The sequence below is a fragment of the Salvelinus namaycush genome, chromosome 11, assembly GCF_016432855.1.
Source record: "Salvelinus namaycush isolate Seneca chromosome 11, SaNama_1.0, whole genome shotgun sequence".
NCBI classification, from domain to species: Eukaryota; Metazoa; Chordata; class Actinopteri; order Salmoniformes; family Salmonidae; genus Salvelinus; species Salvelinus namaycush.
The window spans coordinates 4,076,834-4,103,557 of record NC_052317.1 but is presented as its reverse complement, the minus strand read 5'-3'; the positions used below and the strand labels follow the sequence as shown (position 1 = coordinate 4,103,557).

Below are 26,724 nucleotides of genomic sequence, written 5' to 3'. Positions count from 1 at the left end.
ACAAACACTAGAGGTCAACCGATTATGATTTTTTTAACGTCGATACCGATTATTTGAGGACCAAAAAAAGTTTCCCACAATAAGTTGGGTGAATTTTGGCCCATTCCTCCTGACAGAGCTGGTGTAACAGAGTCAGGTTTGTAGGCCTCCTTGCTCGCACACCCTTTTTCAGTTCTGCCCACAACTTTTCTATAGTATTGAGGTCTGGGCTTTGTGATGGCCACTCCAATACTTTGACTTTGTGGTCCTTAAGCCATTTTGCCACAAATTTGGAAGTATGCTTGGAGTCATTGTCCATTTGTAAGATCCATTTGTGACCAAGCTTTAACTTCCTGACTGATGTCTTGAGATGCTGCTTCAATAATCCACATCATTTTCCTTCCTCATAATGACATCTATTTTGTGAAGTGCACCAGTCCCTCCTGCAGAAAAGCACCCCCACAACATGATGCTGCCACCCCCGTTCTTCACAGTTGGGATGGTGTTCTTTGGCTTGTAAGTCTCCCCCTTTTTCCTCCAAACATAATGATGGTCATTGTGGACAAACAGTTCTATTTTTGTTTCATCAGACCAGAGGACAATTTTTCAAAAAGTACGATCTTTGTCCCCATGTGCAGTTGCCAACCGTAGTGTGGCTTTATGGTGGTTTTGGAGCAGTGGCTTCTTCCTTGCTGAGCGGCCGTTCAGGTTATGTCGATATAGGACTCGTTTTACTGTGGATATAGATACTTTTGTACCCGTTTCCTCCAGCATCTTCACAAGGTCCTTCGCTGTTGTTCTGGGATTGATATGCACTTTTCGCATCAAAGTACGTTCATCTCTAGGAGACAGAACACGTCTCCTTCCTGAGCGGTATGACGGCTGCGTGGTCCCATGGTGTTTATACTTGGGTACTATTGTTTGTACAGATGAACGTGGTACCTTCAGGCATTTGGAAATTGCTCCCAAGGATGAACCAGATTTGTGGAGGTCTACAATTTTTTTTCTGAGGTCTTGGCTGATTTCTTTAGATTTTCCCATGATGTCAAGCAAAGGAGGCACTGAGTTTGAAGGTAGGCCTTGAAATACATCCACAGGTACACCTCCAATTGACTCAAATGATGTCGATTAGCCTATCAGAAGCTTCTAAAGCCATGACATTATTTTCTGGAATTTTCCAAGCTGTTTAAAGGCACAGTCAACTTAGTGTATGTAAACTTCTGACCCACTGGTGATACAGTGAATTACAAGTGAAATAATATGTCTGTAAACAATTGTTGGAAAAATGACTTGTGTCATGCACAAAGTAGATGTCCTAACCGACTTGCCAAAACTATAGTTTGTTAACAAGAAATTTGTGGAGTTGTTGAAAAACAAGTTTTAATGACTCCAACATAAGTGTATGGAAACTTCCAACTTCAACTGTACCATCATGTAGTCTCTACTTTTATCCAATGTAAAGTACCATCATGTAGTCTCTACTTTTTATCCAATGTAAAAAACTGAAATTCAAATGTTGCTACATAAGACCGAATCCAGGTGGGGAGTCACATATTATTGTCTTGCAGCCAATTTTTTTTTGTAAGTTTCCTCCTAATACAGGATGTGGAAGGAATCGTCAGGGGCATCATCATCACACCTGTTAATACCTATTTTCTATAACTTTGTGTGAAATATATTTCTTATTGCAATAGCAAGTAAAATATGCCCTTTGTGTTTTATAGAAATGCAAGGTGTTCAATGTGAATGATTTTATGCTTACTGCTAATGTTTTTTATAACGTCTATTTTTTCATGTTTTCTAAAAATAAATTTGAAGTATGTTTCTTAGTAAAATGGTCTAGGGGGGAGTGTAAGAATATTTGAAGATAAATACACAACGCAGAGGACTAAAGGTCAAGAGGGAATTAATGATCAATGGAAATAGTTGTTTTTCTGTAATGGGGAACTGAATGGGTCAGGGACACAGGAGGAATTTCAGTCCGGGACTCATAGCTACATGTGGGAAGTTCTCATTGGTCCAAATTGTCTATACATTGAGCTTGAAATGGGATACTTGTTGGCCCAATTTTACTGTAAGGAATTCTAAATTGGTCAACCACAGGCTAGGGTTGGGTTATAAACTACATCCTGTCTCTTTGTTCAGAGGAGAAACAATTAAGGACAGGAAATAATGAACATCTGACATCTACTTCCCAGAATAACTATGATTTTTTCTCTTTGAATAACATCAACTGCTAACAGTTCCCAGTTGCCTTGAAAGCAGCATAAAACGCAAGGTTCCCTTCACCAACTCATATCTGTGTGAAGCTAGATTCAGTGCTCTCGTCTACATTAAAACCAAATATCGATCCAGGTTGGAAGTGACAGCAGAGATGAGGTGCGCACTGTCGACCAAGCCCCCTGACTTTGAGATGCTCCGACGCGACATGCATCAAGGACACCTATGTCATTAGCGGTGGTGAGATAAGATACATTGTCAGACTAAATTTGCAATTGACATAGCCCCACATTAAAAATATGTGATGGTGAGTTTAGAAGACAATCAGAAATACTGTTACAATGCTTTTCAATTGACTGCCATAGCCCCTCAAAAAAAGTAAACATTAGCTGTTAAATTACACAATTTATTTTCACATGGTTGGGGCCACAAGAATTCTGAGATATCAAAATGGGGTCAAGGGCCTAAGAAGTTTGGGAACCCCTCATCTACACTGATTGAAGTGGATTTAACAAGTGACATCAATAAGGGATCATAGCTTTCATCTGGATTCACCTTGTCAATCTGTCATAGGAAGAGCAGGTGTTCTTAATGTTTTCTACACTTAGTATGCGAGTGTGCAGAGAGACAGTGCAAACATAAAATACATGGGTCAGTTCAGATATTCCGCGTAGCCATTCTGTTAGCAATTTAGCAGTCTTATGCCTTGGCTGTTCAGGAACCTGTTGCTGTCAGACGTGTTCAGACCTGCCAACCCTGTCCAACTTTTTACAAATTGGAGATTCAACTCACGCACGTAGTAGCAGACGCCAAATTGGGGTTCTTTCAACCCGGCACGCTCGTGCGCATGTTTGTCAGTCTGATCGCAATTATAGAATTGTACCAAATCAAGTCGATAAAAAGGTTTGAATACTTTCTTTCTTGACAGCATTCCATTTACACATACGTAAACGTCATTAACATGATGTAATTAGAAAGAACACACAAAGGGCCTTTATACTTGGAGTTTTTTTTTATTTTATTCAAGAAATAATTTATTTGTTTAAGGTACAAACTTCATTTTTTTTTTTTTTACTCTGATATGAGAAGAACAAATGTTTGAAGCATAGCATCAGTATCAAATCAACATGTTATCCATAACAAAAACGAAAAAGCTATGATAGGAAACAGTGGATGAGCACAAATTTTCTGGAGACGTTCAGGAAATAATTTCCTAGACAGATTTGCCTGGTAGCTAGCAGATTTAGGCCTTACGCAGCAGGGCAGACTTCTCTGTGGCAAACAGTTCCTCTGGCAATCATTGAAACCTTCTCGGTAATGAGGGCGCTCAGCATGTCTGTACTGAAGGAGGCTCTGTACTGGGTTTTGTTCTTGGAAACGAGACTGAATATTCGTTCGCAGTCTGCATTGCTGTGGAATATGACCAATATCCCCAACATCACAGTCGAAAGGTGGGAGTAGACCAGGCTGCCCCCCCTTTTCATTGTGCCGATTTCTCTCCAGGCCTGATCCATGCGCATGTTGACCAGACTGCCCTACTGTATTTCTTTGCAGTGCATACATAATTTCAGATTTTCGAAATTGCTAAAATCTCAAATCTAGTCCAAAGGCATTTTAGAAGCATTGCCTCTATAGATGATACCAGACACTCATTCATTCTTCATCGCGCAGTCTTCTAAACTCCGGACTTCATTTAACGAGAAGATGTTTATATTTATTTGTGATTATACTTTTGTAATGCTTTTTGTGACGTGGATCATAATTACAGTTACAGTCTATCAGGTTGCGTGATCCTCGTAATGTTACGTGGAAAATACAACTAATGGGTCGCGGAATTAAATGTATATCACACTCGCAAAAATGCGACCAGTTATTTTTCGTATTAGCATTTAATTTCTTTCACTAGCAAATGAACAGCTGGCACTTCAGAGCCCACTGAATGTCCATCTTATGTTCGCTAATGTTAGCGTGAAACAATTAGTGTTTACCTTTCCACAACACACAGAGTCAAAGGGATTTGTCCATGTGTTTACGTACAGCTGACAGTCGGCAATCTCAGCATCATAACAAACAGGAGGGGCAGACACCGGGTAGCTACGTCCAATAATGATGTATCATTCTCTATGTCCGTTGACACAAACTCTGTACATGTCTGTGTGTAGCAGCTCGAGAATCGGGATGTTAGATTTACTCAGTGGATTTATTTTTTATTAAAATGTAAAAAAAATCAACTTAATTATCAGGCCCTATTCATTTCTGCGTACCTTTAACTCCGATCTCGTACATGGACAGAGAATTGCGTAGTTGGCACGCAAAATACGTGCACGTTGGCAGGTCTGCTTGTTGCACCGGTATCGCTTGCCGTGCAGAAGCAGAGAGAACAGGCTATGGCTTGGGTGGCTCCAGTCTTTAATGACTTTTCCGGACTTCCTTTCACACCGCCTGATATAGAGGTCCTGGATGGCAGGTAGCTCAGCCCCAGTGATGTACTAAAGTTAAGAACTTCAAATTCTTTAAAATCTTTCTAAAACTATAACTCTATAAATGTTTCCATACAATTCCATAAAATGACTCACCATTCAAGATGGAGACACCAAACCAACTGTCACATGATCAGGATATCCTATCAATCAATTAATCAAATCAACCAATCCAATCATTCCATCTATCTATTCCATGCCATTTAAGATACAAGCCCAACTTTCAAACATTCAGGCTATCCTAACTTCAAATTGTTTAAAACATTAATGAAATAAGACATTTAAATGACCATAAATTAGCATAAATGAGGGGGGGGGGGGTGAATTGCATGAGTGAGGTACATTTCATTCGAACACAGTCTTTCAACCATGGTCCTAAACACTTACATTGAATCCCAATGAAATGACAAATAATTCAAATTCAAACCATATGGCAGTTTATTTTGCATTCCTTCTAACAGTGGCTTCAGAAAGTTCACACCTTTGGACTTTTTCCACATGTTGTTTTACAGCCTGAATTTAAAATGGATTAAATTAAGATTGTGTCACTGGCCAACATATGTGGACAACTATAAATACCTAGGTGTCTGACTAGACTGTAAACTCTCCTCCCAATCTCCAATCCAAAGTTAAATCTAGAATCGTCTTCCTATTTCGCAACAAAGCCTCCTTCACTCATGCTGCCAAACATACCCTCGTAAAACTGACTATCCTGCCGAACCTTGACTACGGCGATGTAATTTACAAAATAGCCTTCAACACTCTACTCAGACTGCATCCAATTTGCTATCACAGTGCCATCCGTTTTGTCACCAACTACCCACCACTGCAACCAGTATGCTCTCGTTGGCTGGTCCCCGCTACATATTCGTCGCCAAACCCACTGGCTCCAGGTTATCTATGTCTTCGCTAGGTAAAGCTCCGCCTTATCTCAGCTCACTGGTCACCATAGCAACACCCACCTGTAGCCAACACTTTGGCCGCCTTTCCTTCCAGTTCTCTGCTGCCAATGACTGGAACGAATTACAAAAAAAATAAAATCACTGAAGTAGGACACTTATATCTCCCTCACTAACTTCAAGCATCGGCTGTCAGAGTAGCTTACCGATCGTTGCAGCTGTACACAGCCCATCCCATCCAACCAATACCTACCTACCTAATCCCCATATTTACATTTTTTCTGCTCTTTTGCACACCAGTATCTCTACTTGCACATCTATCACTCCAGTGTTAATTACTAAATTGTAATTACTTCGCCACTATGGCCTATTTATTGCCTTACCTCCTTACTTAATTTGCACACAATGTATACAGATTTTCTATTGTGTTATTGACTGTACGTTTGTTTATCCCATGTGTAACTCTGTGGTGTTGTTTTTGTCGCACTGCTTTGCTTTATCTTGGCCAGGTCGCAGTTGGAAATGAGAACTTGTTCTCAACTGGCCTACCTGGTTAAATAAAGGTGATTTAAAAAAATAAAATAAACCCAATACCCCAAAATGTCAAAGTGGACTTATGTTTTAGGAATTTTTACAAATAAAAAAAAAAAATGAAAAGCTGACATGTCGAGTCAATAAGTATTAAACCCCTTTGTTATGGAAAATATATGGCAAGACCTGAAAACGGCTACCTAGCAATGATCAACAACAAACTTCACAAAGCTTGAAGAATTATTTAGAGAATAATGTGCAAATATTGTAAAATCCAGGTGTGCAAAGCTCTTAGAGACTTACCCAGAAAGACTCACAGCTTCTTTATCCCCTTTTTCTCCCCAATTTCCGTGGTTTCCAATTGGTAGTTACAGTCTTGTCTCATCGCTTCAACTCCCGTACGGACACGGGCGAGGCGAAGGTTAAGAGCCGTGCGTACTCCGAAACACAATCCGACCAAGCCGCACTGCTTCTTGACACAATGCACACTTAACTCGGAAGCCAGCCACACCAATGTGTCGGAGGAAACACCGTACACCTGGCGACTTTGTCAGCTCGTACTGCGCCCGGCCCGCCACAGGAGTCGCTAATGCGCGTTAGAACAAGGACATTCCTGCCGGCCAAACCCTCCCCTAACCCGGATGACGCTGGGCCAATTGTGCGCCGCCCCATGGGCCTGCGACAGAGCCTGTACTCGAAACAAGAATCTCTAGTGGCACAGCTAGCACTGCGATGCAGTGCCTGAGACCACTGCGCCACTCGGGAGGGCCTCAAAGTAGATTTAACATGTATTGACTCAGGGGTGCGGACACTTATGTAATCAAGATATTACAGTTAGTCATTTTTTTCTCAATCTACACACAATGCCCCATAATGACAAAGCGAAAACAGGAAACAGAAATAACTTATTTACATAAGTATTCAGACCCTTTGTCATGAGAATCGAAATTGAGCTCAGGTGCATCCTGTTACCATTGATCATCCTTGAGATGCTTCTACAACTTGATTGTCCACCTGTGGTAAAAATCTATTTATTGGACATGATTTGGAAAGACTTACACCTGTCTATATAAAGGTCCCAGAGTCGACAGTGCAAGTCAGAGCAAAAACCAAGCCATGAGGAATTGTCCGTAGAGCTCAGAGACAGGATTGTGTCAAGGCACAGATCTGGGAAAGGTACCAAAAAATGTCTGCAGCATTGAAGGTCCCCAAGAACACAGAGGGCTCCATTCTTCTTAAAAAGAAGTTTGGAATCCACCAAGATTGTTCCGTCACCTTCCAACAAGACAACGACCCCAAGCACACAGCCAAGACAACGCAGGAGTGGCTTCGGGACAAGTCTCTGAATGTTCTTGAGTGGCCCATCCAGAGCCCGGACTAGAACCCGATTGAACATCTCTGGAGAGACCTGAAAATAGCAGTGCAGCGACACTCCCCATCCAACCTGACAGAGCTTGAGAGGCTCTGCAGAGAAGAATGGGAGAAACTCCCCAAATACAGGTGCACCAAGCTTGTAGCGTCATACCCACGAAGACTCGAGGCTGTAATCGCGGCCAAAGGTGTTTCGCGGCCAAAGGTGTTTCAACAGGGAAGGGTCTAAATGAAGGGTCTAAATACTTAAGTAAATGTGATATTTCAAAAAACTGATTTTGCTTTGTTATTATGGGGTATTGATGAGGACTTTTTTTAAATCCATTTTAGAATAAGGCTGTAATGTAACAACATGTGGAAAAAGTCAAGAGATGTGAATACTTTCTGAAGGCACTGTATTTCTAGAATCGACTTCCAGTCATGTGTGCATACATTTCCGTATGGGTGGTCCCAGCAGTAATCGAACCCACAATCCTTACGTGGCAAGTGCCATGGTCTAGCAGCTGAGCCACAGAGGACCACGGGGTGTTACTTACCGAGTTGGTCCCCAGGACCTGCAGGTCTGGCTCCCGGGACTCCAGCAGCTTGGCCACCATGTGGAGGAAGCTCTCCACAAAGGGCTTGATGCTCTGGGAGTGACAGGCCATCAGGAGCTGGTCCAGAGCCTCCATGGCGATGACCACGTACCTGCATGGGTCAGAATGTTAATTATTTTCAGTATATTTATAAAATGTAAAATGGTTCAGGTAGCAGAGTAGCCGTTCTGGTTGCCTAACGACTCAAACTGAATTCTTCCTCTGCTCTGTTTGTTGCTACATAATTCAGTCTGAGACTGCCATCGTTGAAGTAGTCTGTGGTGACGTCAAAATGAGAGGTGTTGTACAAAATTAAGTCATCAGCGATTGGAAGATCTCTAACCAATCAGAGAATCAAAGCCAATGACACATTTTCTAAATGCCGCATTACCCAAATGTGTTCCATCTCTGGCCCAACCCATCAGTATTTCTGGGACCAATCAGAACGGTTAAAATGTGTTTGTGTTCTAGAAATAGTTGGGGAAGTACTCCGACTCATTGCGGAGAAGAAACGAACGTCCATGGGCGTGGCGTTTCGTTTGGCCCCAGCAAGGAGTTTGGGTAGCCAGGCAGCCATTCTCGAAGACTGGTATTGGATGTATTATGTGTTGAGGGTGCAGGGCAATGACAAGCAGGCAGCGGGGTTAGTTTTTATGTCACAGCCATTACATGCAGAACATACCATACAGTACCTCTACACCCGTGGCACAGTTTCTTTAGTACAGATCTAGACAACCTACTCCACCTTTTTGGGGATTTCACCATGAGGCCAATGGTGACTAAAACAGTTAGAGTTTAATGGTTGTGATAGGAGGAAACTGAGGATGGATCAACATTGTAGTTACTCCACAATATTAACCTAATTTAAAAGAGTTAAAAAATAGAAGCCAGTACAGAATAAAAATATTCCAAAACATGCATTCCGTTTACAAGGCAATAAAGTAATTCTGCCAAAAACGTGGCAAAGCAATACATTTTTGTCCTGAATACAAAGTGCTGTGTTTGGGGGAAATCCAACACATTACGGAGTACAACCCTCCATATTTCCAAGCATAGTGGTGGCTGCATCATGTTATGGGTATGCTAGTAATCGATAAGGACTGGGGAGTTTTTAGGCAAAATCCTAGAGGAAAACCTGGTTCAGTCTGCTCTCCACCAGACACTGGGAGATACATTCACCTTTCAGCAGGACAATAATCTAAAACACAAGGACAAATCTACACTGGAGTTACTTACCAAGAAGACAGTGAATGTTTGAGTGGCCGAGTTAGATTTTCAAGACTATGGTAAGACCTGAAAATGGTTGTCCAGCAATGATAAACAATCAATTTGACATAGCTTGAAGAATATTGAAAATAATAAATGTTACACAATCCAGGTGTGGAAAGCTCTTTGAGACTCTTTGAGAAAAATTCACTGTCATTATGGGATATTGTGTGTAGATGGGTGAAACAGTTGTACAATTAAATCCATTTTGAATTCAGGCTGTAACAACAAAATGTGGAATAAGTCAAGGGGCATGAATACTTTCTGAAAGCACTGTATGTTGCCCTTAGAAATGTGCAAGGTTGGGGAAATTTTAATTTAATGATGATTCACAGCAGTAATGGCTGCCAAAGGTACTTCCACCAAGTAATACGTCTGAGATGTAAAGACATACATCTTAATTTTGAATTAATTAGGATCTTTTGAGGGAGCTTTGGAGGGAGCTGAAAGTCCGTATTGCCCAGCGACAGCCCCAAAACCTGAAGGATCTGGAGAAGGTCTGTATGGAGGAGTGGGCCAAAATCCCTGCTGCAGTGTGTGCAAACCTGGTCAAGAACTACAGGAAACGTATGATCTCTGTAATTGCAAACAAAGGTTTCTGTACCAAATATTAAGTTCTGCTTTTCTGATGTATCAAATACTTATGTCATGCAATAAAATGGAAATTAATTACTTAAAAATCATACAATGTGATTTTCTGGATTTTTGTATTTTTAGATTCCGTCTCTCACAGTTGAAGTGTACCTATGATACAAATTACAAACCTCTAGATGCTTTGTAAATAGGAAAACCTGCAAAATCGGCAGTGTATCAAATACTTGTTCTCCCCACTGTATATATATATATACACACACACGTTCAGAAGTTTGTAATCACTTAGAAATGTCCTTGAAAGAAAAGCAATTTTTTTCTCTCCATTAAAATAACATCAAATTGATCAGAAATAGTGTAGACATTGTTAATGTTGTAAATGAATATTGTAGCTGGAAACGGCTGATTTTTTTATTGAATATCTACATAGGCGTACAGAGGCCCATTATCAGCAACCATCACTTCTGTGTTCCAATGGCACGTTGTGTTGCCTAATCCAAGTCTATCATTTTAAAAAGGCTAATTGATCATTAGAAAACCCTTTTGCAAGTATGTTAGCACAGCTGAAAACTGTTGTACGTATTAAAGAAGCAATAAAACTGGCCTTCTTAAGACTAGATGAGTATCTGGAGCATCATGGGTTTGATTTACAGGCTCAAAATGGCTAGAAACAAAGCACTTTCTTCTGAAACTCATTCTTATTCTGAGAAATGAAGGCTACTCCATGCGAGAAATAGCCAATAAACTGAGTCTTGTACAACGCTGTGAACTACTCCCTTCACAGAACAGCGCAAACTGGCTCTAACCAGAATAGAAAGAGGTGTGGGTGGCCCCGGTGCACAACTGAGCACAACTGAGCAAGAGGACAAGTACATTAGAGTGTCTAGTCCTCAACTGGCAGCTTCATTAAATAGTACCCACAAAACACCAGTCTCAACGGTAACAGTGAAGAGGCGACTCTAGGCAGAGCCTTCTAGGCAGAGTTGCAAAGAAAAAGCCATATCTCAAACTGGCCAATAAAAATAAAAGATTAAGATGGGCAAAAGAACACAGACACTGGACAGAGGAACTCTGCCTAGAAGGCCAGCCTCTTCACTGTTGACGTTGAGACTAATGTTTTGCTGGTACTATTTACCTTGATAGCTTTGCACACTCTTGCATTCTCACAACCAGCTTCACCTGGAATGCTTTTCCAACCGTCTTTAAGAAGTTCCCACATATGTTGAGCACTTGTTGGCTGCTATTCCTTCACTCTGCAGTCCGACTCATCCCAAACCATCTCAATTGGGTTGAGGTCAGTAAATGTGGAGGCCAGGTCATCTGATGCAGCACTCCATCACTCTCCTTGGTAAAATAGCCCTTACACAGCCTGGAGGTGTGTTGGGTCATTGTTCTGTTGAAAAACAAATGACAGTATGACAAAGTGCAAACCAGATGGCACGGTGTATCGCTACAGAATGCTGTGGAAGCCATTCTAGTGAAGTGCGCCTTGAATTCTGAATAAATCAAACCGTGTCATCAGCAAAGCACCCCGACACCATCGCACCTCCTCCTCCATGCTTTACGGTGGGAAATACACAAGCTGATCATCCTTTCACAAAGACACGGCTGTTGGAACCAAAAATCTCAAATTTGAACTCCAGTCCAAAGGACAAATTTCCACCGGTCTAATGTCCATTGCTCATGATTCTTGGCCCAAGGAAGTCTCTTCTTCTTATTGGTGTCCTTTAGTAGTGGTTTCTTTGCAGCAATTATACAGTCTCCTCTGAACAGCTGATGTTGAGATGGGTCTGTTCCTTAATCTGTAAAGCATTTATTTGGGCTGCAATTTCTGAGGCTGATAACTAATGAACTTATCCTCTGCAGCCGAGGTAACTCTTGGTCTTCCATTTCTGTGGCAGTCCTAATGAGAGCCAGTGTCATCATATCGCTTGATGGTTTTTGCGACTTTCAGTTCTTGACATTTTCCGGATTGACTGACCTTCATGTCTTAAAGTAATGATTGACTGTCATATCGCTTTGCTTATTTAAGCTGTTCTAGCCATAATATGGACTTGGTCTTTTATCAAATAGGACTATCTTCTCTATACCACCTCCAACTTGTCACAACACAACTGATTGGCTCAAACGCATTAAGAAAAGAAAATACACAAATGAACTTTTAAGAAGGCACATCTGTTAATTGAAATGCATTCCAGGTGACTACCTCATGAAACTGGTTGAGAGAATGCCAAGAGTGTGCAAAGCTGTCATCAAGGCAAAGGGTGGCCATTTGAAGAATCTCAAAAATAAAATATATTTTGATTTGTTTAACACTTCTTTGGTTACTACACAATTCCATGTGTTATTTCATAGTTTTGATGTCTTCACTATTATTCTACAATGCAGAAAATAGTTTAAAAAATAAAATAAAAAAATTGAATGAGTAGGTGTTCTAAAACATTTGACCGGTAGTAAGTAAGTATACCTAAACTCAGCAAAAAAAAGAAACGTCCCTTTTTCAGGACCTTCTTTCAAAGATAATTCATAAAACTTCAAAGATCTTCATTGTAAAGGGTTTAAACACTGTTTCCCATGCTTGTTCAATGAACCATAAACAATTAATGAAGATGCACCTGTGGAATGGTCATTAAGACACTAACAGCTTACAGAGGGTAGGTAATTAAGGTCAGAGTTATGAAAACTTAGGACACTAAAGAGGCCTTTCTACGGACTCTGAAAACCACCAAAAGAAAGATGCCCAGGGTCCCTGCACATCTGCGTGAACGTGCCTTAGGCATGCTGCAAGGAGGCATGAGGACTGCAGATGTGGCCAGGGCAAAAAACTGCAATGCCCGTACTGTGAGACGCCTAAGACAGCGCTACAGGGAGACAGGATCGGTACATCCGAACTTCACACCTGCGGGACAGGTACAGGATAGCAACAACAACTGCCCGAGTTACAACACAAACGCACAATCCCTCCATCAGTGCTGAGGCTGTTCGCAATAGGCTGAGAGAGGCTGGACTGAGGGCTTGTAGGCCTGCTGTAAGGCAGGTCCTCACCAGACATCACCAGCAAAAACGTTGCCTATGGGCACAAACCCACCATCGCTGGACCAGACAGGAATGGCAAAAAGTGCTCTTCACTGACGAGTCGCGGTTCTGTCTCACCTGGGGTGATGTTCGGGTCGGATTTGTGTTTATCGTCGCAGGAATGAGCGTTACACCAAGGCCTTTATTCTGGAGCGGGATCGATTTGGAGGTGGAGGGTCCGTCATGGTCTGTGGCGGTGTGTCACAGCATCATCGGTCTGAGCTTGTTGTCATTGCAGGCAATCTCAACGCTGTGTGTTACAGGGAAGACATCCTCCTCCCTCATGTGGTACCCTTCCTGCAGGCTCATCCTGACATGACCCTCCAGCATGACAATGCCACCAGCTATACTGCTTATTCTGTGCGTGAAAACCTGCAAGACAGGAATGTCAGTGTTCTGCCATGGCCAGCTAAGAGCCCGGAACTCAATCCCATTGAGCACGTCTGGGACCTGTTGGATCAGAGGGTGAGGGCTAGGGCTATTCCCCCCAGAAATGTCCGGGAACTTGCAGGTGCCTTGGTGGAAGAGTGGGGTAACATTTCACAGCAAGAACTGGCAAATCTGGTGCAGTCCATGAGGAGGAGATGCACTGCAGTACTTAATGTAGCTGGTGGCCACACCAGACACTGACTGTTACTTTTGATTTTGACCCCCCCTTTGTTCAGGGACACATTATTCCATTTCTTTTTGTCACATGTCTGTGGAACTTGTTCAGTTTATGTCTCAGTTGTTGAATCTTGTTATATTCATACAAATATTTACACATGTTAAGTTTGCTGAAAATAAACGCAGTTGACAGTGAGAGGACGTTTCTTTTTTTGCTGAGTTTATACACACACAGCATTTGGAAAGTATTCAGGCCCCATGAATTACATTACAGCTTTATTATGAAATTGATTAAATTAATTGTTCCTCAATCTACACACAATATACCATAATGACAATGCAAAAAAAGGTTTAGTTTTTTTTGCAAATGTATTAAAAAAAATAGAACAGAAATACCTTATTTACATAAGTATTCAGACCCTTTGCTATGAGACTCGAAATCGAGCTCAGGTGCACCCCGTTTCCATTCATCATCCTTGAGATGTTTCTACAACTTCACTGGAGTCCACCTGTGGTAAATTCAATTGATTGGACATTATTTGGAAAGCCACACACACCTGTCTATATAAGGTCTCACAGTTGACAGTGCATGTCAGAGCAAAAAAACTCAGATCATGAGAAAGACGATTCTCTGGTCTGATGAAACAAAGATTGAACTATTTGGCCTAATTCCAAGCGTCATGTCTGGAGGCACCATCCTGGCACCATCCCTATGGTGAAGCATGGTGGTGGTGGCAGCATCATGCTGTGGGGATGCTTTTCAGCGGCAGGGACTGGGAAACTAGTCAGGCAAAGATGAACAGAGCAAAGTACAGAGAGATCCTTGATTAAAACCTGCTCCAAAGTGCTCAGGACCTCCGACTGGGGCAAAGTTTCACCTTACAACAGGACAATAACCCTAACCACACAGCCAAGACAACGCAAGAGTGGCTTCGAGACAAGTCTCTGAATGTCCTTGCCAGAGCCCAGACTTGAACCTGATCTAAAATCTCTGGAGAGAGCTAAAAATAGCTGTGCTGCGGTGCTCCCAATACAAAGGGTCTGAATTCAGTTTTCCATTTTTTTATAAATTAGTCAATTTCTACAAACCAGTTTTTGTTTCATCATTATTGTGTGTAGATTGATGAGGGGGGAAAAACAATTTAATACATTTTAGAATAAGGCTGTAAGCCTACAAAATGTGGAAATATTCAAGGGGTCTGAATACTTTCCGAAGGCACTGTATATATGTATTTATTTGTTCACTTTGAAGAAGTGGATCAGGTAGAAAAAAATAATCATGTTTTAGATTACATTTTTAAGGCAGCAAACCGTGAAAACTTTCACTAGTGACTGTACATAAAATGAATGAATATTGTGCCAAAGTCAAGATGAAGTGCCAAAAAATATTCAAGACATTGTGCCGAAAAATTAAGATGAACAACGAGCAACTAAGTCACTGTAATGTACACGATTTAACAATGTAGTACTACTCTAGTTTCACATTGCCATTCCATTCATTGGCATTCAAATAGTCTGTGGGTGCTACAGCAAAATCAGAGAACTTGCAGAGCGAATGGGGTTGGCAACCCTTGAACAGTGAACACATTAGATGGGCAGTATTAGGCAATGACAAGCAGTTAGTCACACATACTACAACGCCAAGTGGTTAATCGTGCATAGCAAAAGCAGTGCACTTTATAGGAAATAGGGTGCCATTTGAAACACTTTCTTGGTCTACGTGTGTCTCTATTTGGTTTTCAGCTTCAGGGGTAAATCACACCCAATAAAATGTAATTCCTGTTAATATAATCACTGTATTGATTCAGCGCTGCCACTCTATTTTTGCAAATTCCCATCAGACAGACCCCAGTTTTAGTCCTTAATGAATGTTTATTACTTTCCACAAAGCATTTCGCAACACATTAAATCAAGGAGAGAAATGACTTAGAATGGTTTTATAGTCAGAGTCTCACAAAGCGACTTTTCGAAATACAAGTATGTTTTAAACAGGGATTTTCTAAATTATTACACAACACAGTGGGGTCTGGGTCAAATTGCAGTGGGGTTGCCAGATATCTCTTTTTTTAAAGTAAAAAATTAAGAATACAGATTGTTTTATCAAATCAAGTTGTATTTGTCACATGCGCCGAATACAACCGGTGAAGACCTTACAGTGAAATGCCTACTTACAAGCCCTTAACCAACAATGCAGTTAAGAAAAATACGTGTTAAGTAAAAATAATAATAATAATTAAAGAGCAGCAGTAAAATAACAATAGCGAGACTATATACAGGGGGTACCGTTAAAGAGTCAATGTGGGAGCACAGGTTAGTCGAGGTAATTGAGGTAATATGTACATGTACTGTAGGTAGAGGTAAAGTTACTATGTATAAATAAAAAAACAGAGTAGCAGCAGCGTAAAAGAGGGGCTGGGGACAACGCAAATAGTCTGGGTAGCCATTTGATTAGCAGTTCAGGAGTCTTATGGCTTGGGGGTAGAAGCTGTAATTAAGAAGCCTTTTGGACCTAGGCGCTCCGGTACCGCTTGTCGTGCGGTAGCAGAGAGAACTGTCTATGACTAGGGTGGCTGGAATCTTGGACAATTTTTAGGGCCTTCCTCTGACACCGCCTGGTATAGAGGTCCTGGATGGCAGGAAGCTTGGCCCCAGTGATGTACTGGGCCGTACGCACTACCCTCTGTAGTGCCTTGCGGTCGGGGACAGAGCAGTTGCCATACCAGGCAGTGATGCAACCCGTCAGGATGGTCTCGATGGTGCAGCTGTAGAACCTTTTGAGGACCGGAGGACCCAAGCCAAATCTTTTTAGTTTCCTGAGGGGGAATAGGCTTTGCCGTGCCCTCTTCACAACTGTCTTGGTGTGTTTGGACCATTCTAGTTTGTTGTTGATGTGGACACCAAGGAACTTGAAGCTCTCAACCTGCTCCACTTCAACCCCATCGATGAGAATGGGGGCACGCTCGGTCCTCCTTTTCCTTAAGTCCACAATCATCTCCTTTGTCTTGATTACATTGAGGGACAGGTTGTTCTCCTGGCACCACATGGCCAGGTCTCTGACCTCCTCCCTATAGGCTGTCTCACCGTTGTCGGTGATCAGGCCTACCACCGTTGTGTCGTCGGCAAACTTAATGATGGTGTTGGAGTCATTCCTGGGTAAACAGGGAGAACAGGAGTGGACTGAGCACGTACCCCTGAGGGGCCACCATGTTGAGGATCAATGTGGCAGATGTGTTGTTACCTACCCTTACTACTTGGGGGCGGCCCATCAGGTAGTCTAGGGTCCTTAGTGCCCTCAAAGTGCATCACTAAGCTATGGTGCTGAATACTGAGCAGTAGTCAATGAATAGCACTCTCACGTAGGAGTTCCTTTTGTCCAGGTGGGAAAGGGAAGTGTGGAGTGCAACAGAGATTGCATTATCTGTGGATCTGTTGGGGCAGTATGCAAATTGGAGTGGGTCTAGGGTTTCTGGGATAATGGTTTTGATGTGAGCCATGACCAGCCTTTCAAAGCACTTCAAGGCTACAGATGAGTGCTACAGGTCAGTGAAGGCACTTGCCAGTTGGTCAGCGCATGCTCGGAGTGCACGTCTGGTAATCCATCTGGCCCTGCTGCCTTGTGAATGTTGACCTGTTTAAAGGTCTTACTCACATCGGCTATGGAGAGCGTGATCACACAGTCGTACAGCTGATGCATGCCTCAGTGTTGCTTGCCTCGAAGCGACCATAGAATCATTTAACTCGACTGGTAGGCTCGTGTCACTGGGCAGCTCGCGGCTGTGCTTCCCTTTGTAGTCTGAAGTAGTTTGCAAGCCCTGCCACAATAGTATTATTCAATCTTAGTCCTGTTTTGACGCTTTGCCTGTTTGATTGTTCGTTGCAGGGCATAGCGGGATTTCTTATAACCGTCCGAGTTAGAGTCCAGTTACTTGAAAGCTGCAGCTATACCCTTTAGCGCAGTGTGGATGTTGCCTGTAATCCATGGCTTCTGGTTGGGGTAAGTAAGTATGGTCACTGTGGGGACGATGTCATCGATGCACTTATTGATGAAGCCAGTGACTGATGTGGTGTACCCCTCAATGCCATCGGAAGAATGTCGGAACATGTTCCAGTCTGTGCTAGCAAAACAGTCCTGTAGCTTAGCATCGGAGTCATCTGACCACTACTGTATTGAGCGAGTCACTGGTACTTCCTGCTTTAGTTTTTGCTTGTAAGCAGGAATCAGGAGGATATAATTATGGTCAGATTATCCAAATAGAGGGCGAGGGATAGCTTTGTACAGATCTCTGTGTGTGGAGTAAAGGTGGTCTAGAGTTTTCCCCTCTGGTTGCACATTTAACATGCTGGTAGAAATGAGGTTAAACGGATTTAAGGCTCCCTGCATTAATTATTGGTGTCCTTTTCCCTGCATTAGAAGGACAATATACCATTGTTTTTAGAAAGACCATTTGGAAAATGTATTCGTATTGAGTGAATGTATATATTGGTTGTCTTAATTTTGATAAGATATGAAATTGTAATGAATTGAAGGTTATTTGTTGATGTAAAATTTTGGAAATACACGATATACTTAATGTAAATGAAAATAATTCTTATTTGAAAAAGAGGCCACAAGAAGACAGTTGATTAGTTTATTGGGGTAGGGGTTGTTTCAAGGTCAATGGTCACTCAAAGGTCACTTACCCGTAGCGGTGGCGGACCACATCTCGGCTCAGTCGCTCCGCCAGGTAGGCCCCAATCCTGTCCAACTTCTCCGGGGCTGAAACCGCGTAGAAGGTGAGCTTCTCCATGTCTGACTTGGACAGGCCATCCTGAAAGAGTAGTATACAAGGGGTTACAGAAGCACCAAACGTAGGAACATTGTCAGAAACTGAGGTAAAAGGAGAAGTATTGTTGTTTTACGGCCAAATTGAACATAATGCACTTGTTCAGTCCCCCTCATGGATTTCAAAGGAATGGAAAAGTGTAAGATATAGGGTGGAAACTCCCTCTAGCTTAAGCTTACAGCAATTGAAATCCATGAGCGGAGTGAACAAATCAGGAAGAAGAGTGGAGAATCGGAATTCAGCGCTGTAGTAATACCATAAGGGTGGGTGGGCAAGTCATTTTCAGGAAAGGCAGTTCGAAAAGCAGATTTTGCCATCTTTAAAATAATTCTAGCCCAATCAGCACTTGAATTAGACAGGGAATTGAAAATGACCCTTCAATTCATGAGAAATGTCAAATTCAACGACACTGAAAATGCCCATAAATTCCAATTCAAATTGTAATTCACATAAAGTACCAGTCAAATGTTTGGACACACCTACTCATTCAAGGGTTTCTCTGTAATTGTACTATTTTCTACAATGAGGAATTATAGTGAAGACATCAAAACTATGAAATACATGGAATCATGCAGTAAGCAAAAAAGTGTAAAACAAATTTAAATATATTTTAGATTATTCAAAGTTGCCACCCTTTGCACAATCTTGGCATTCTCTAAACCAGCTTCACCTGGAATGCTTTTTCAACAGTCTTGAAGGAGTTCCCACATGTGCTGAGCACTTGTTGGCTACTTTTCCTTCACTCTGTGGTCCAACTCATCCCAAACCATCTCAATTGGGTTGAGGTCGGGTGATTGTGGGGGCCAGGTCATCTGATGCAGCACTCCATCACTCTCCTTCTTGGTCAAATAGCCCTTAAGCAGCCTGGAGGTGTGTTGGGTCATTGTCCTGTTGAAATAGAAATGATAGTGGGACTAAGCGCAAACCAGATGGGATGGCGTATTGCTGCAGAATGCTGTGGTAGCCATGCTGGTTAAGTGTGCCTTGAATTCTAAATAAATCACAGACAGTGTCACCAGTAAAGCACCCCCACACAATCACACCTCTCACAAAGACACGGCAGATGGAACCAAAAATGACAGATTTCCACTGGTCTAATGTCCATTGCTCGTGTTTCTTGGACCAAGCAAGTCTCTTCTTATTATTGGTGTCCTTTAGTAGTGGTTTCTTTGCAGCAATTCGACCATGAAGGCCTGATTCATGCAGTCTCTTCTGAACAGTTGATGTTGAGATGTGTCTGTTACTTGAAGTTTGTTTAGCATTTATTTGGGCTGCAATTTCTGAGGCTGGTAACTCTAATGAACATATCCTCTGCAGCAGAGGTAACTTTGGATCTTCCTTTCCTGTGGCGGTCCTCATGAGAGCCAGTTTAATCATAGCGCTTGATGGTTTTTGCGACTGCACTTGAAGAAACTTTCAAAGTTGTTGAAATTTTCCGGATTGACTGACCTTCATGTCTTAAAGTAATGATGGGCTGTCGTTTATCTTTGATTATGTGAGCTGTTCTTGCCATAATATGGACTTGGTCTTTTACCAAAACAAGGCTATCTTCTGTATACCACCCCTACCTTGTCACAACACAACTGATTGGCTCAAACGCATTAAGGAAAGAAATTCCACCAATTAACTTTTAACAAAGCACACCTGATAATTGAAATGCATTCCAGGTGACAAACCTCATGAAGCTGGTTGAGAGAATGCCAAGAGTGTACAAAGCTGTCCTCAAGGCAAAGGGTGGCTACTTTGAAGAATCTCAAAAATAAAATGTGTTTAAATGAACACTTTCTTGGTTACTACATGATTCCATATGTGTTATTTCATAGTGTTGATGTCTTCACTATTATTCTACAATGTAGAAAATAATAAAAATGAAGAAAAACCCTGGAATGAGTGTCCAAACCTTTGACTGGTACTGTACGTCAACCCGATGTGTGGGCGGTGGAAGTTATGGCGTGTTGTCCTTGAATTTAAATCATATAGCCGCTAACGTCAGGGTCAGACGGGGGACGGGAGAGAAGAGAGTGTTTGAGAGTTGAGGTGTTAATCAAGGTTCAGAGGTAAATCGCAGAAGTTAAGACATCGTTAAACGCTGTCACGCGCTGGAACACGCGTGTTCAGATGGATGTCTGTCTCTGATGGAGAGGGAAGGGTCTTCATTAAACTTGTGATCTCCTGACGCTCTGGATGCATCCCAAAAAAGACCCTATTCCCAATATAGTGCACTTCTTTTGGCAAGGGTCGCATAGTGCTCTGCTCAAAAGTAGTGCACTATAAAGGGAATAGAGTACCAATTGGGATGCATCATTTATGGCAAATAACATTCAGTTACTGTAAATGTCATTTTTGTAATACAAGTATGGCAATCTATGGAAACTTTGGTAATATACACTTGATTTAAAACATTTATATAAAATATAATTTCTTTCCTCAATCTGTATATCCGTGTCCATATTTACATGACTTTCTAGCTGATAGACCATATGGTTCAAGAGAAAATAGCCTAATAAATGTTTTAAAGCGTCTAATCAACAATGATATAATTTGCTATTAACTCTGCAACTATTGCCTTTAAGAACTGTCACCAGTTTGGCCCCAAAACATTTACAACAAAAGACATATTGAGATAAAATAAATCAAAGCGTGTAAAAACATAAGGATATTCCACACCGAAACCCTCAAATTAAAAACACCAGTGGTAGTCACTTAGTTGATTGGTTATTTTTATTACAGCTTTGTCATTCTTTTTTTCATATTAAAACATCTTGTTATTATTTCATATATTTGACATGTTATGAATGTTACCTAAACTCCTTTAAAATTCCCAACAATATGGTAGTTTACTAGTCAATTTTGACATTTCCCAGTAACATGCTCTCCCTTTGCAACCCTAACTATGCACATACTTCACTATATAGTAATGGAATATGGTCCATTACATTTTAACTGGGTCAATTACTGAAATGAATTCATATTCAACTAATTGACTGGGAATTCCCTTCATGAAATGACTGAGCTCACGTGGAATTGACCCTGACCCTGTGTTAGATTCTAGCCTGAAATATACGTATTAATAGTACACCACTAGAACGTATTGATTACTTTACAAGGAATGATTATGTTGGGGTCAATGAAGGGTGAATAGGAACTTGGTGTATGGAAAGTTACTGAGTGAGACAAGGGGAAGTGCAGAAAGTTCATATTATGTCCCATGTTTCCAAGGAGGGAGGTGAAGGGCAATAGTTAGTGTTATAGAGTGATAAATGATGCTGGCTCATCTAACCAATAGGCGTCGCTATCACTGGTCCTAGGTTGGTAACTGTTCTATGAGCAATAGAGAAAGTTAGTTGGTTATTGGTCTCCATCATAGATAGTGGTGTAAATCAGTTCCTAATAAACGACAAGTAAAGATTACATCCTGTGCCCTCCAATTATGTGTTGGTCTATTCAAGATACTGCAGTTAGTCTCTGATAAGGCAGGCCAGCTGCGGAACCAGGGAGGAGCGAGGAATTCGGCTCGAGGTCAAGTCAACAGATGAAGTGAAAAGAAACCCGGGGGAGGGGGGCCAGAGGGGCCCAACGCAACGATCCTCCTACTACAGTTCTATCTCAAAAACATTCACTTCCACAAAGGTTCTAGCATCAGGCAGGGTCATGACTACACCAGTGAGAGGAACCAATTAAGTTCCTGCCTAGCAACAGAGATGTATTGGCTGTCTAGATGTGCAAGGAGTTGACCCCGCCTAGTAGGAGGTTATAAATATATGTGCTTGCGTCATCATGCTTCGTCTTTGCAGCCATTTGACCCAGTGGGTGAATAAACTTGGTTTGAGCATTTTCTTGTCGACCGTTTGAGTTTTTACTCTGTTCAATATTCCAACCAAGTTCTGAACTATTACTATAGTGAATCGAAAGGAGAGGAAGAGCACAAAAAAGTGAAACCATGTGTGTAACACTTTCTATGAAGTACATATGTATAACGTCATTTATGAGTTGCATGTACAGCTTCACTTAAATGCCCATTGACACTGTCAAATAAAATGTTACCAGGGTAGCTAACGCTCATGCATTTTTCTTTCTATTGTGGAAAATGATTTGCCTGGCTACCCATCCACATCGTTCCGGCAAACTGACATTCCTTTTCCACGATGAGTCTGGATTTGCCTCCCTCCCCGACGATTTCTAGAACACGAACACATTCTGACCGTTCTGATTGGTCCCAGAAAGCAATAGGTTGGGCCAGGGCCGGCCTACATGATGACGTTATCAACTTTGATACTCTGATTGGTTAGATTTGTTAGAGACTATCCAGTTACTGACGCATTTGTTTTGTATAAACACACCTTTTGAAGTCACAAAAATGACTTCTAGGATGGCAGTTTCAGACCCGACTGTACGTAGCAATCGATAGAGCAGAGGAACTCAATTCCGGGTGAGTCATCAGGCAAGAAGATGATCAGGCTTTACTTAAACACAAAGTGCTTTATAAACCTTTGACTTTATGTAAAAGTGTATTATAGGGCCTAACGTGTGTACTATTTTGTCTGTTTTCAGACAATAATACATTAATAATACATAGTCTTATATTTACACTTAGTTTTATAACCACTTATGAGTTATTATGGACGGTTATAGTGTGATAACGCATTATTAATGGAATTATAAAGCATTATACGTATGTACTTCATTAAGTGTTAAAAAAATTGTATCTGATACATCTACAACAGAGAGACTTCACTGTATAGCCTACACATTTTACACAAGGGGGAGGAAGAAAAAAATTACTGTCCCCAGAGTAATGTCGCCAGAGTATTTCCAGCACCTGCTTTGAGTGATAATTCATTTGACAATGTCGCGACCATTTGAGCATTCTGATTCCCCCTGCACCTGTTTGCTTACACTAAAGGCCCTTGAGATTAAGAGAGACAGACACAGTCTGAGAGAAAACGAAAAGAGACTCCCCTGTGTATGTGATTCCGCATACTACACACACACTTTGCTTTTCTAATTAAACAGGGTCAAGGATTCAAACAGCTGTTAATAAGTTGTCGTGCCAAGGTTATCAAAAGCGATGTCACACAAATAGATTTGTCAAACCATAACGGTTACGTGCCGCGTTATGGCAGGCCAATTATGGGTAATGTCCGAAATAGCACCCTATTCCCTACATAGTGCACTGCTTTTGACCAAAAATGGTGTTTGAACTTGTGGCAAATTTCTCATCATAACAGTGACACAGGGTCTCCAAAGCAAGCTAAGCACTGTGGTAACAATGGACTTGGATGCATGCACTACTACATAATCCTATTTGTGTTATCAAGTTGGTTGTAGTGACAGCTATTTAGTAAATGGCTTGTTATCGCTATGATAAACTGTTAGAGTGCAATGGTTAGGGCTAGATGTGTTAATAGTGGTCTGTCAGCTGATGATGACCATTGTTCATCATGACAGTTTAGGGCTGTAGGCAATTTTTAAAATAATGAGATTGAATTATGATAATGAGATGGTGTTTGCCTATTTACGCGTCATAGGCAAGTTTAGATTTTTGAAAGACGGCTGGAAACTAAAAGGAAATCATTTGGATAAGTCAAATGAGCTTTGAGGTCACACTCTTTTGTTCCATGACGACAAAATTATAACCTACGCTTCCCGAAATGTTTGTTTGGCAGTCGTGTATGCTACTTTGAGGGCATTTCCACTCAGTCTCGGGAAAAACTACGGGAAAGGATTTACATTTTAAACAAAATGTCTATAAACCAAAGATGTGTTATCGAAGTAATGTCATTCAAATGTCTTGTCAAATGCATCTTGTAACAGAGGTAAAATACTCACTTTGGGGTCCTCTGGGAAGATGTTATCAACCAGGCGTTTGTACCTGGGCCTCAGGGGTCCACAGCAGCCACACACACCTGGAACACAAAACATACTCATAAAAAAAAAAAAAAAAAAAACACAACAGGTGATAACACAACAATAATACATAAATTATGATTATCATCCGATCCCAACATTGCGTCAATAAATACCATATCACTACTCTATAAATTACCACGCATCATTAATATGGGTAACTCAATTTTGCCTTGATTGTTTATGTTTGGCGACTGTCCCTACATGCTAGATCTTGACCTTAAAAGCTAGAAAGCTACAAAATAGAATGGAATAGGGTAACAAGTTTTAATTACCCCAAATTAGTATTAACATCACTCAGTTGAATTATCAGCATTAACCAATAACTCAGTGACAGGCGACAAAGTGTGTGCGCGCGTGTGCAAGAAAGAAAAGAGAATGTTTGAGAGTGAGAAAGAAAAAGAGATTGAATGCGTGTGTGTACATGTATCCTCATGCCCAAGTGTGTGTGTGTGTGTGTGTGTGTGTGTGTGTGTGTTCAATTCACATTCATGGCCAGTACGAGGCCATTGTCCATCTTCAGAGAAATGTCAGAGCTAGGGTGTTTTACAGGTCTCAGGATGCAGTGGACCAAAGCAAAGGTAAAATAACAAGTAAGTCCTGTGACAATAGATCAATGTGGAGAGGTGTTTAGCATTAAGAACAGAACCCAACAATATGGCCACATTTTATATAACGGCTTCAGGAAAGAAAGGCTCAGGCTGTGTCGCAGCCGGCCACGACTGGGAGGCCCATGAGAAGGCGCACAAATTGGCCCAGCATCATCCGGGTTAGGGGAGGGTTTGGCTGTCCCATCGCGCTCTAGCGACTCCTTGTGGCAGCCAGACGCATGCACGCTGACTTCAGTCACCAGCTGTACGGCGTTTCTGCCGACACATTGGTGCGGCTGGCTTCTGCGTTAAGCGAGCTGTGTGTCAAGAAGCAATGCTGCTCGGTGGGGTCGTGTTTCGGGGGACGCATAGCTCTCGACCTTCGCCTTTCCTGAGTCCGTACGGGAGTTGCAGCGATGGGACAAGACTAACTACCAATTACATATCATTGGGGACAAAAAAAAGGGGGTAAAAAGTAACAATAAATCAATAAAAAGTTCAACCATAGAATTTTACTTTACACACAAAAGAATTAAGAGTAACACTTTCTATATTAAAGAGCAACAACGCATGAATGAAACATTCATTCCAGTGCCAAAATTTACAAAAAAGTGTAAGTAGCATTATTTTGGTGATAGTGAGTAGATTCCAAAACAGAGTTTTGTAACTAATGTCGTCACAGTGCCTACAGAAAGTATTAATACCCCTAGACTTATTCCACATTGTTGTGTTACAGCCCGAATTCAAAACGGATTAAATTGGGGGGGGGGGGGGGGGGTCCTCACCCATCTAGACACAAACATACACAGTAAACCATAAGTGAAAACATGTTTTTAGAAACATTAGCAAATTTATTGGAAATGCTATACAGAAATATCTAATTTACATAAGTATTTACACCCCAGAGTGGAAGCACCTTTGGCAGCGATTACAGCTGTGAGTCTAAGAGCTTTCCACACCTGGATTGTGCAACATTTGCCCATTGTACTTTTCAAAATTCTTCAAGCTCTGTCAAATTGGTTGTTGATCATTGCTAGACAACCATTTAAGTCTTGCCATAGATTTTCAAGTAGATTTAAGTCAAAACTGCAACTTCGCCATTCAGGAACATTCACTGTCTTCAAGGTAAGCAACTGCAACATAGATTTGGCCTTGTGTTTAAGGTAATTGTCCTAGTGAAAGGTGAATTCCTCTCTCAGTGTCTGCTAGAATTCAGACAACCACTAGGATTTTGCCTGTGATTAGCTCCATTGTTTCTTTTTATCCCCCACAAAAAAACCTAGTCCTTGCCGATGACAAGCATACCCAAAACATGACGCAGCCACCACTATGCTTGAAAATATGTAGAGTGGTACTCAGTAATGTGTTGTATTTGCCCCAAACATAACACTTTGTATTCAGGACAAAAAGTGAATTGCTTTGCCACATTTTCTGCTGTATTACTTTAGTGCCTTGTTGCAGGATGCATGTTTTGGAATATTTTTATTCTGTACAGGATGTTGGAGTACCTACAGTGTTGTTGATCCATCCTCAGTTCTCTCCTATCACAACCATTAAACTCTAACTGTTTTAATGTCACCATTGGACTCAGTGAAATCTGAGCGGTTTCCTTCCTTTCCGGCAACTGATTTAGGAAGGACATCTATCTTTGTAGTGACTGGGTGTATTAATATAATCCAAAGTGTAATTAGTAACTTCACCATGCTCAAAGGTATATTCAATGTATTTTTCTAATCTACCAATAGGGGCTCTTTGCGAGGCATTCTAAAACCTCCCTGGTCTCTGTGGGTGAATCTGTGTTTGAAATTCAA

At 41.4% G+C, this 26,724-nt stretch overlaps 1 protein-coding gene across 1 annotated transcript in view; it reads right to left on the bottom strand.

The window, feature by feature from the left end:
• Positions 1 to 26,724, bottom strand: part of efr3a (EFR3 homolog A (S. cerevisiae)) — a 221,032-nt gene that overhangs the window by 137,522 nt on the left and 56,786 nt on the right. The window contains exons 2-4 of the mRNA XM_039003647.1: positions 24,246 to 24,322; positions 18,274 to 18,401; positions 8,017 to 8,167 (exon numbers count right to left, since the gene is read on the bottom strand). Coding sequence (XP_038859575.1) covers positions 8,017 to 8,167; positions 18,274 to 18,401; positions 24,246 to 24,322 — 356 coding nt within the window. The remainder of the gene's footprint in view (positions 1 to 8,016; positions 8,168 to 18,273; positions 18,402 to 24,245; positions 24,323 to 26,724) is intronic.